The sequence below is a fragment of the Syngnathus floridae genome, chromosome 2 (genome assembly GCF_059516105.1).
Source record: "Syngnathus floridae isolate MCC-2025c chromosome 2, RoL_Sflo_1.0, whole genome shotgun sequence".
NCBI lineage: Eukaryota > Metazoa > Chordata > Actinopteri > Syngnathiformes > Syngnathidae > Syngnathus > Syngnathus floridae.
Genome location: NC_142414.1, coordinates 2,129,458 through 2,141,544, shown reverse-complemented (window position 1 = coordinate 2,141,544; position 12,087 = coordinate 2,129,458). Strand labels below are relative to the sequence as shown.

The 12,087-nt window shown below is 44.9% G+C and overlaps 1 protein-coding gene across 1 annotated transcript in view; it reads right to left on the bottom strand.

Annotated features, from left to right (window-relative positions):
* Nucleotides 1–11,823, bottom strand: part of LOC148401268 (uncharacterized) — a 29,244-nt gene extending 17,421 nt beyond the window's left edge. Inside the window, exons 1-2 of the mRNA XM_088362969.1 lie at nucleotides 11,084–11,823; nucleotides 3,168–3,318 (exon numbers count right to left, since the gene is read on the bottom strand). Of these exons, the coding sequence (XP_088219095.1) occupies nucleotides 3,168–3,318; nucleotides 11,084–11,377 (445 nt within the window). The 5' untranslated portion in view covers nucleotides 11,378–11,823. The remainder of the gene's footprint in view (nucleotides 1–3,167; nucleotides 3,319–11,083) is intronic.
* Between the last annotated feature and the right edge of the window lie 264 nt (nucleotides 11,824–12,087).

Below are 12,087 nucleotides of genomic sequence, written 5' to 3'. Positions count from 1 at the left end.
ATGGAGCATGACATAGACAGGCTGATCGGTGCAGCCTCTACTTTGATGCAGACTGTAATGTCGATCTATTATGGTGAAGAAAGAGCTGGGTTGAAAGGCAATGCTCTCGATTTACCGGTTGTTCTACGTTCCTATCCTCCCCTATGGTCTCAAGCTGTGGGTCGTGACAGAAAGAACAAGATCTCGGATCAAAGTGGCCAAAATGAGTTTCCTCCACCGAGTGTCCGGCTCTCCCTTGGTCATTCGGTTGAAAAGAGCCAGATGAGCTGGCTTGGGCACCTGATTAGACTCCCTCCTGAATGCTTCCATGGTGAGGTGTTACGGGCATGTACTGCCAGAAGAAGGCCTATGGGACAACCCAGGACATGCTGGAGAGACTGTCTCTTGGCTGGCCAGGGAATGCCTTGGGATTTCCCAGGATGAGCTGGACGAATCTCCAGTTGTTGAATCCAATTAATTTCATTTTAGACAGCCGGCTTTAGTAAAGCCCTTCTTTCTCAACAGTAATCCGTGCCTGGGCTTCTCGGCTCGATTTTTCGAATGGTGACGCGTTACAGGACAAGTTAAAAGGAACAGGATAATGTAGTCAAATAACGTAGTATGACAAATTAATACTACTAATACTACTACTACTACTACTAATAATAATAATAACAATAAAAGTTTGAGTTTGATATAGTCATGAGTTGAAAACAAATGAGCAAAAGATGGCATGAAAATAAACAAAGATAACAATTTTACAAAACAGTTAAAATACGTAATGCTAAGAATAATGAAAGTATAACAAGCTTGTAAAGCATACAAAATTTGTAAAGCAAAGTTATTTGCAATGAATGAGTTAAACAAGTTAAACAGTGATAGAAAGATAAATAATAGTCATGTTAGTGTTTATCTTTGTGCAGTTATTTTTCAAAAACAGAATGCATTTGAACCCAAATGAACAGTTTAAAATAAATGTCAGTTGGAGGAGGATGTGAACAGAACAAAAGTGAAGAGAATTATTGGGATGAAATTAATTACTTGAATGTACCCAACACAGTATGTACTGGGCACTACATTTTGGCCACAGGGTTTTTACTCCTTCACCGACAGGCAATGTGCTCTGGTTTGAATCCCTGTACTGATGTCTGAGAGGGAGGATGGGGCATCATCCATTACTGCCTGGCACCAACTTATTACATAAATGACATACATTTTAAGCATGCTGTGAATTGTGCAGCTTCACCATTATTGCAATATGTTTTATATGCTGTGTGGCTCAGGGTTAGGAGTTAGGGCAGTGGTTCTTAACTTGGGTTTGATCGAACCCTAGGGGTTCGGTGAGTCGGTCTCAGGGGTTCGACAGAGCCCCCATTGAGGAGGTCCGAACACACCTGTTTTATCGTGTAGCTTCTGATTTGCCAGTATGTAATTTGTTGTTCATGCATTGTGTTGGTTTTTTTCTTTGAACAAGGTGATGTTCATTTTGTGCATTAGTAAAGAACATCTATGTTTTAAATTTAAAAAAAAAAAATTTTTCACTAACGAGGGGTTCGGTGAATGCGCATATAAAACTAGTGGGGTTCGGTACCTCCAACAAGGTTAAGAACCACTGGGTTAGGGTTAGGGTTAGGGCGGCTACAAATGTGGTTCTCTCACTCACTTAAAACCTGCAAATGAAGCTCTTATTAGCATTTGTGATGTGTGAGTGTGGTAAACCATTTTACTGGCTCTGCTCTGATGTGATGCGTTCAAGTTTGCCATAGAAAATTTCAAATTCTTCCACCCCCAGATGTATAAAATTATGTAATGTAAAATGTATTTAAATATTATAGCATGTAATGTGGTTCAATTATGTAATTAGCGATGGGGTCAGATATTGTAGTATGTAATACCTGTGAATATTCCCAGTGGTATTGATTCAATTGGCACTATACTGTTCTCGTGGGCTTCGAACGCGTTTCAATTCTCATCCAAGCAGACTTAATTAGTTCATCTACAAGGCTAAATAGGATAACATTAACACATACGTAATAAAGTCAAATGATCCACCGAATTCATTTTATGCTTGCTGTAAAATGACAGTCAAGGCATTCTATTCAATTTAGTTCTAATTTATTCTATTTCATGTTGCGTGGTCAGTCAAATAAGGTAGTTTGCAATGTGGTCAATAGTGTATAATGTGGCAAAAAATGAAACATGTAATGTTGTCAAATGATATAGTCCATAATGCGGTAAAAATAGGGTAGCATTAAACGTCAAATAATGTAGTGTAGTGTGTAATATTTTCAAGTAATGTATATAATATATTATATGGAATGGAGGCAAGATGGCGGCGCGTGCACACACAGCTGCCACTCTTTGTCCGGTACGGTGTTTTGTGAGTGTTTAATGAGTGTTTGTCCGACACTTTTATGTGTTCGTCTCGTCGTAATACGTCGTGCTACAAGTGCAGCAGGCAGGTTCTGCTCGACATCGGCGAAAGTGGGTTTTGTGGCGTTCTGGACTTTGGTGAGGAGACATTAAAGGCGCTCGGACTGCTCCGTCCTGGAGCGTCGCCTGACTTGCCTTCTATTCCTCCCCCGGTTGGACTGCGTCGAAAGCTCGGACTGCTCCGTCCTGGAGCATCGCCGGACTCGCCTGCTATTCCTCCCCCGGTTGGAATGCGTCGAAAGCGGTGTGCGAGGAGGCAGAAGAGGGGCCAGCGCGGAGGCGTCCGGGCCAGGCTGGCGGCCAACCCAGCTCGCCCGGCCGTGCCTTCCATTCTCCTGGCGTATGTTCGTTCGCTGGACGACAAGATGGGTTTCGTTCGCCTGCTAGGATCCACGAACTGGACAGTGCGTGCCTGCTGTGTGCTCGTGTTTACTGTAGCCTGGTTGACTGTCATCATTCCGGACTCTGCTGTGCATCTGGAGCGGCTGGCGTGCTATCACTCTTATTTATTCATTGATGTTGCCTTCTTGTTTTATTTTTCTTGTGTTGTTTACTTGTATGTGCATTGTGAACTCTGTCTTGTCACCGTGGGATAGTGGGAAACGTAATTTCGATCTCTTTGTGTGTCTTGACGTGTGAAGGAATTGACAATAAAGCAGACTTTGACTTTTTTAATGTGGCCCCATAATGTAAAATTAGCTGTTTCACGAGTTTTCATTGACATCATCATGTTTGTCCTTTGCAGTCTCACTCACCCAGAAACCACTTCTCCAGCGCCACCCGCAAATCCAAGGGTCCAGTGCCAGCATACAGGTTTTCTCCGGTGTCCTCGTTGTCTGGGTTATGGTTCCAGATGCACTTGGCGGCATAGCCCTCAGCCAGTAGCTTCAGCCTTGGGTCCCATTTCTGAAGAAGCAGTGAGTGAGTTGAATGAGGCCTCACAGGTCATTATCATATCTTGTCAGACACATACCTTTAACTTGAAGATTGAAAAGCATTGACATTTACTCAACTGCAGCTGGAGGGAGACCTTTATTTGTGTAACAAAATAAGAGACTATGTTTGCGCTATGACAGTTGAAATACAGTTCCAGTCATCCATCCATCTTCTAAGGCTTATGCGGAATCAGGTCACTGCGGCAGCAGCCAAAGTAGAGAAGCTAGAATTTTAGGCCCTGCCCAACCACTTCGATAAGCTATTTCGTGGTATCACAAGGCGGCCAGTCAGAAGAAAAATATAGGGCCCCAAGTGGGCCCCAACCTTGCATCGACAAGAAAATAGAGTTAAGCCCATTTTTATCCAGAGCGCACAGGCAGTCGTCTATCAAAATAGAGCACATAGTCTTTCCAAAGCACCCAGAGTCAACCCTGTGCACTGAACAATGCACCAGGGAGATGTCAAGGAGGCATCCTAACCAGATGCCCAAGCCACCTCCTTTGCATCGTCTCAATGCAAAGATCAGTGGCTTTGCTCTGAGCTGGATGACAAAATTTCTCACCTATTTCTAAGGCTACGTTTACGCTGCAGCTAAGTTCAAGTTGTCTTGCCCATATGCAATACATGTCCGTATTTTTTTTATGCAGTGTGAACCGACAATTGTGATATATTCAAACGTGACCATTGCTTCTTTGATATGTGGATCATCTGAATCAAGATGGCGGCGCGTGCACACGCAGCGGCCACTCTCTGTCCCGTTCGGTGTTTTGTGAGTGTTTACTGAGTGTTTGTCCGGCAGTTTTGTGTGTGTTCGTTTCGTGTGATACGTCGTGCTACTAGTGCGGCGGGCATGTTCTGCTCAACATCGGCGGAAGTGGGTTTTATGGCGTTCTGGACTTTGGTGCGGAGAGATTAAGGGCGCTCGGACTGCTTCGTCATGGAGCGACGCCGGACTGGCCTGCTCTTCCTCCCCCGGTTGGACTGCGTCGTGAGCTCGGACTGCTCCGTCCTGGAGCATTGTTGGGATGCGTCGGCAGCGAGTCTGCGAGGCAGCGGAAGAGGGGCCAGCGCGAAGACGTCGGGCCAGGCTTGCGGCCAACCCAGCTCGCCCAGCCGTGCCTTCCATTCTCCTGGCGTACGTTCGTTCGCGGGACGACAAGATGGGTTGCGTTCGCCTGATAGGATCCACGAACCGGACAGTGCGTGCCTGCTGTGTGCTCGTGTTCGCAGTGGCCTGGTTGACTGTCATCTTTCCGGACTCTGCTGTGCATCGGGAGCGGCTAGCGTGCTATCACTCTTATATGTTCATCTTCTTGTTTTATTTTTCCTGTGTTGTTTACTTGTATGTGCGTTGTGAACTCTGTCTTGTCACCCTGGGATAGTGAGAAACGTAATTTCGATCTCTTTGTGTGTCTTGACATGCGGAGGAATTGACAATAAAGGAGACTTTGACTTTGACTTTGGATATGAATCAAATATGTATGCGATGATTCTGCAGGATGAGCGCTCATCTGATGGAAACAGATGGTTCGCTGTGGCGACCCCTGAGGGGAAAAGCCGAAAGGAAAAGAAAAAGAAGAAGGTTGTTCGGATCAGCAATTTCAGTTAAATGTATCATATAGCAGACAAACACAATGATATTTGAGAAGTGAAATGACGTTTATAGAATTTACAGAAAGAGTGCAATCATTACTTAAACAAAAGTAGGCAGGTGCATGCATTTGGGCACCCCAACAGAAGAATGACATCAATATTTAATAGATCGTCCTTTTGCAGAAATAACAGCCTCTAAACACTTCCTATAGCTTCCAATGAGAGTCTGGATTCTGGTTGAAGGTATTTCGACCATTCTTCTTTACAAAAGATCTCCAGTTCAGGGTATTTAAGTTGGCCAGTTGCAAGTTGTTCTCCTCTTTGCATCTTCTCTGAAGACTGGTAACATGGGAGCCTCTAAACAACTGACAAAGGACCTGAAAACAAAGATTGTTCAACATCATCCATCCATCCATCCATCCATCCATCCATCCATCCATCCATCCATCCATCCATCCATCCATCCATCCATCCATCCATCCATCCATCCAACTTCTTCCGCTTATCCGGGGTCGGGTCGTGGGGGCAGCAGCTTTAGGAGGGATTCCCATACTTCCCTCTCCCCACCCACTTCATCCAACTCATCCCGGGGGATCCCAAGGCGTTCCCAGGCCAGCTGAGAGACATAGTCTCTCCAGCGTGTCTTGGGTTGTCCACAGGGTCTCCTACCGGTGGGACATGCCCGGAACACCTCTCCAGGGAGGCGTCCAGGAAGCATTCTGATGAGATGCCCGAGCCACCTCATCTGGCTCTTCTCAACGTGGAGGAGCAGCAGCTCTACTCCGAGTCTCTCCCGGATGACCGAGCTTCTCACCTTATCCCTGAGGGAGAGCCCGGACACCCTGCGGAGGAAACTCATTTCGGCCGCTTGTATCCTGGATCTCGTTCTTTCGGTCACGACCCATAGCTCGTGACCATAGTTGAGGGTAGGAGCATAGATCGACCGGTAAATTGAGAGCTTTGCCTTTTGGCTCAGCTCTCTCTTCACCACACTGTCACGTCTCGTCCCCGGTTGTTTTATTATGTGCATATTGTCATAGTTTCTGTCCGTGTACCTATGTGCTCGCCCCTCCCCTCCTGTGTGCCCATGATCAGTGTGATCATTCTCACCTGCCTCTTGTTACCTGTCGTGTATTTAAGTCCTCTCTGCCCCTCACTCCCCGTCGGATCATTGATGTCGTCACGTTTGACGTCTTCACGTTGATGTCGTTCTTGTTTCTTTTGGTTCCTGTCTTTGTCAGTTCTGTTTCGGTTAGCCAGTCTGTCATTCGGTCCGTTAAGTTATGTCAGTTTGCCGGTTCTGTTAGTTTGTTCCCCTTATCCTCTCTTCCAACTACCTTTTCCCTTCAATAAACCCTGGTCCAAGCTGCATTTGGTCGCCTTGCTCCATTCCGATCCATGAGAGACGACAGACCGGTACAGAGTCCACATCAGTGCCGATGCTGCACCGTTCCGCCTGTCAATCTCGCGCTCCAGCATCATGGATACAAAAAGCTAGATTTCAGCTAGAAAAGATTTCAGCTGTCAGTTTGCACTGTGAGGAACATAGTGAGGAAATGGAAGACCACAGCCACGGTTCTAGTTAAGGCCCGGAGTGGCAGGCCAAGAGAAATCTCAGGTAAGCAGAGGCGAAGGATGGTGCGAACAGTCAAAGTCAACCCACAGAGCAGCTCCAAAGACCTACAACATGATCTTGCTGCAGATGGAGACACTGTGCATCGTTCAACTATTTAGCGTACTTTGCACAAGGAGATGCTGTATGGGAGAGTAATGCGGCAGAAGCCTTTTCTGCGCACATGCCACAAACAACGTTGCTTGAAGTATGCTGAAGCACATTTGGATGAGCCAGTTTCATTTTGGAATAAGGTGTTGTAGACTAATGAAACTAAAATAGAGTTATTTGGACATAACAAGGGGCGGTATACATGACGGAAGAAGAACACAGCATTCCAGGACAAACACTTGCTACCCACAGTCAAATTTGGTGGTGGTTCCATCATGCTGTGGGGCTGTGTGGCCAGTGCAGGGACTGGCAATCTCTTTAAAGTTGAAGGTTGCATGGATTCAGCAGATTCTTGCAAACAATGTTAAAGAATCAGTGACAAAGTTGAAGTTGCGCAGGGGCTGTATACCTCTACAAGACAGCGACCCCAAACACTGCTTGTTGGAATAATTTTAAGTGAAGCTTTGGCCTGCCAGACCTGGAGGCCTCGCCTTTACGAGTTTATCTTTCCTTTTATCTAGGTTCTTCCTTTTTAGTGATAGGGATGTCTTTTGATCCCTGTCAGCCATTTGTATCCTTCCTGTCCTTATGTTGTCTGTGTGTTTTGGTTCCCGTAAGAGGCCTTCACTAACAATGAGCAGGGCTTATTTGCATAGGTGACATGTTCTTTGTTTGATTCACAGGAACTTCATTCCTTTTCATTTAGATGTAGGTTTGGTTCATAGATTGTAGTTTATCAGACCTGTTTTTCTTTGTTAAAGGTTACATACAGTTAGAAGTAGTTGCTCTCATTGAGTAAACAAATATTTACTCAATGTTTGTTTAAGGAACTGCATACCGGTTACCTCACGTTTGCTTAATGTGTGTTGAAGTGTTTAGGACAAGTTACTTATTATTATTATGTGTTAATTTACCAAGTAGATAAAGTTAGCAAAGGTCTAGTTGCATTTGTTCCACAGCAAAGCGGCAATCAACGTGCTTCAAGGTATTTGATCACAGTCGACGACGAGTCAGCCAACTGTGAGGGAAGACGGCTGGGGACGGCCTCTGCGGGGGGTCACGAGCCAACAGCGAAGTGCTAATTCACACCACACTACATTCTTTTGCTAATCAGCGTTGCTACAGACACAATTCCCCCTCCCTTTAGTGTAGCAACGCCTCTGTAACCAGGGCAACCATAACATTAAAAAGAGGGGCACGTGGAGTAAGGACTCAGAACTGATGGAGGTTGTAACTGAGATTGCTTTCTCTATCGTTCTCCTCGCGAGTAAACCTGTTCTGGTTGTCTTCTCCTCTTCATTCCAGCGAGTGATTTAATGTCTAATCGTATTTAGACCCAACATTTAATGCTCAAATTCTAATAAGGCATTCATCCAGAGGAACAAGTACAATGTTCTGGAATGGCCATCTCAGTCCCCAGACCTGAATATTATTGAAAATCTGTGGTGTGATTTAAAGCAGGCTGTCCATGCTCGGAAACCATCAAATCTGACTGAACTGAAGATATTTTGTCAAGAAGAAAAGTCAAAAATACCTTCAACCAGAATCCAGACTCTCATTGGAAGCTTTGGGAAGTGTTTAGAGGCTGTTATTTCTGCAAAACGAGGATCTACTAAATATTTATGTCATTTTTCTGTTGGGGTGCCCAAATGTATGCACCCACCTACTTTTGTTTAAGTAATGACTGCACACTGTCTGTAAATCCTATAAATGTCATTTCACTTCTCAAATATCACTGTTTGTCTGCTATATGATATATTTACCTGAAATTGTTGATCTAAACAACCAATGATTTATAAAGAAAAATCTTGAAAATGATCAGGGGTGCCCAAACTTTTGCATACGACTGTATATCTGACAGACGTCTCTGAGTGGGCAGGGGAGAGATTGCTTGGAAGATTACTGACATCGTCCGTGAATCTTAAAAATGGTTTTGTCAGTTGTGGTTCTACCATGTTACTTTAATTTAATCCCACTTGATACATGAGTCCTAAAGTTGTGAGACCACTGAAATTGCTGCACACAACACTTGTGATTATCTATACACTGGCCTCTTAATTGCTCACAAAACATTCCAGTGCACTGCAGAGCAGCAGTTGGTATCGCACCTGGGTGATTTGCACCATTCTGTTTACCCCATATTTGGTAAATGGACTACACTTATACAGCACTTTATCTACACCATTCGGTGCCCTTCGGGGGAGGGGGGGGGGGGGGGGCTGGGGGTAGGTAGGTGGGGGCGTGCGTGCGTGCTCGTAATTATTCGTAATACGCAACAAATGCGACAAGTGTAAATAATTAGGGCTGCACATTCTCCTTTTTCTTTCAATGCTCTCCGCACCTGTACTTACTTAGAGTTTGGGCACACACACACACATACACTCATACGCAAACACGCACTCACTAAAAGAACAATTTTTACCGTTTTTCTCAGTTGCTTTGGTTTTCTCAGATCAGAACTGAAATTCACAAAACTACTTGTTCAATCTTCACTTTATGGTGTCACTCGTCTATGTAGTATGTATGTGCGTGTGTGTGCGTATGTGTGTGTGCGTGTACATGTGTGTGCGTGCGCGCATGTGTGTGTGTTCACACCACAAATCTTAGTGGTCGATTCGGATTTTTTTTGTGAAATCCGAAAACATTTTTGTGTTTGTGATGGTGTTCACCTCCATATTAAATGACCTCACTCAGTCTGTTGTGTGACCATATGCGTCCCCAAAGTGACCCGGCAAAAGAAAGAGATGATGTAGCTGCCAACGTAGCATTTGCAGAAATAGCGGTCCAAATATGCAGGTTCTCGGACAATCAAAATAGTCGCTCTCCGTTCCAAGTAGTCTAACACTCCTCGCTTGCACGAAGTGCATGATGATGCCCTCGGATATACGCGACCTGGTCGTTGATACCCTGGTTGCATTGCAAAAGATCTGATATCTGTCCAATCTAGGACTACATATATGAAACTGCCCCAGGTTGGGCTTGAAAGAATGGAATTGAGACATTCAGATGGTCTTAAAAAAATCAGATGCAGGTCTCATATCGACCAAAAAAAGTATTGCAAGCCTCGTTTTGAACTGGGGTCGAGCCACAGTGGAGAGCGGACTTTTTAGACCTGCCATTTGGCTTGCCAGGCTAATAAAATGATGAAAGTTTCTTGTAAATCTAAGTAAAAAATGATGGCGTTAGGCGTTATGATTTGAAGTACCTCCTTATTTAGTGCTTAACTCTTTGTTTATTCTTTATTCTTTTGTTCTGTTTTTCTGTGTTACAAAATTTTTCGAGGGAGTGATCCCCAGGTATAAATAAAGTTGAGTCTAAGTACCAAGAGAACATTTCAAATTAAAACCCCTTCGTTATTGTACCTTTTACCCATAGTAATCTATAGCCTGGCAAGTCAAACCCAATGCTGAACCGTGTGGGAGGGCCATTCAGCGCGGCTCGACTCATTAACTTGCTGTGCACAATTTCACATAATGGTGCAATAGTTTTACATATCTAGAAACATATAGAGGCATTAAAATCCCAGGTGGTGGCTCGGTGGCGCACTGGGTAGCACGTCCGCCTCACAGTTAGGAGGGTGCGGGTTCGATTCCACCTCCGGCCCTCCCTGTGCGGAGTTTGCATGTTCTCCCCGAGCCCGCGTGGGTTTTCTCCGGGCACTCCGGTTTCCTCCCACATCCCAAAAAACATGCTTGGTAGGCCAATTGGAGACTCCAAATTGTCCCTAGGTGTGAGTGCGAGTGCAAATGGTTGTTTGTCTCTGTGTGCCCTGCGATTGGCTGGCAACCGCTTCAGGGTGTCCCCCGCCTACTGCCCGATGACGGCTGGGATAGGCTCCAGCACGCCCGCGACCCCCGTGGGGACTAAGCGGTTCAGAAAATGGATGGATGGATGGAAAATCCCAGGTTTGCTCCTCTGAGAAATGCGTATCAATTGGTCGGGCGTATCAATTGGTCAGGCTTGCCATCGATCGATCCATCTATTGATCGATTGATCTATCCAAAAAAAGAAAATTTGGTATGTGCCTGCTTTAAAAGTATTCAATCATCCATTTCTTTATACTGTCTATCCTCGCGAGGTTAATAGGTGGAATCTATCCCAGCTGACTTTATGTGAGTGCCGGGTACGTATACCCTGAAATTATCACCATATATAGAGAAACAGCCATTCACAGACATTCAAAACTAAGAACAGATTTCGAGTATGCAATTAATGTATGAAGCTGTTTTTTCTTTGCAATGTGAGTGGAAGCTTAAGTTCCTGGAGAAAACCAATGTAAGTACAGGAAGCACACATTCAAGCCCAAACTCATTATTGTGAAGCAGATGTGCTCACTCCGTGACCATCATGCCTTCCTTGATGAAGATAATTTATAGGTATTCAATACATAACTATTGTGTGCAGTTTTCTTTAGCTTACCAGGGGCAACATGGCAGAGGAACTCGGGGACACCTGTCCTCTGTAGTAGTTGTGGAGCTCAACCAGCAGCTCTTCCTCCTCCTCACCGAGGAGGCTCCAGGCTCCAGGAGCCAGTAGCATGCCCAGGAGCAGCCAAGTCCACAGAGGTACACTTGAGGCTGTGGAGAAATTGCACATGCACCCCCTTTTCACTGGCAAGTTGCTGACCTTCTGTAGCTCTAACGTGTTCCGTAGTTGCATGTTGGGAAACAAAGTCCTGGGAGTGTTGGAGGAGGGTCGGTCCAGAATTGTCATTGTGTGTGTGCTGTCGTAACCAAGGTGCAGATGTGTGCCTTGATCGCCCCTACAGCAGCTTTAAGTGCGCACGGGTCCTTCCCCCATACACAGGCACACACATATTGCATCCTCCTCTTCCTCCTCCATCATCCCTCCCTCCTCCTCGTTTCATCAAGTGAACGTCAGAGTCACAACATAACATCCAGACTTTAGCCACTATCTACACACAGCCCAACTCAGCAGGATATTTCTTTCTGTGCTTTTTTCAGAAATGCTGCATCCTCCATTCCAACTATTAGCATCTGCAGCGATGTATCGTATGACATGAAATGTTGCTTTTAACACAAGAAAGAATGAAATGTGTCAGGTGTCTTTGCTATAACAGTAATCCAGGATGGCACCTTACATTCAGCTGCTCTGTAACTAGTGGGAAAATTTGCTGGTCGATTTGAAAACCTCATTGATGACATACTCATGACCTGGTAAAAATTTGTATTTTCTTTGTTTTTGAATCATGATCTGATTCCTGGCTTCTTTGTTGAGTTGTTTTTGGCTTGATTTTTGACGTAGTTCTTGGTCCCTGACTTAATTCTTTCGGCTTTCTTCTTCTTGTTGACTTGTTCTTTGGTTCTTGACTTGGTTATTTCCTTTTTGACCCTGACTTGGTTAGCTTGGTAGTTTCTGGACCTGGGTCTTGACTTAGTTCATTGGTTATTAACTTGGTTCTT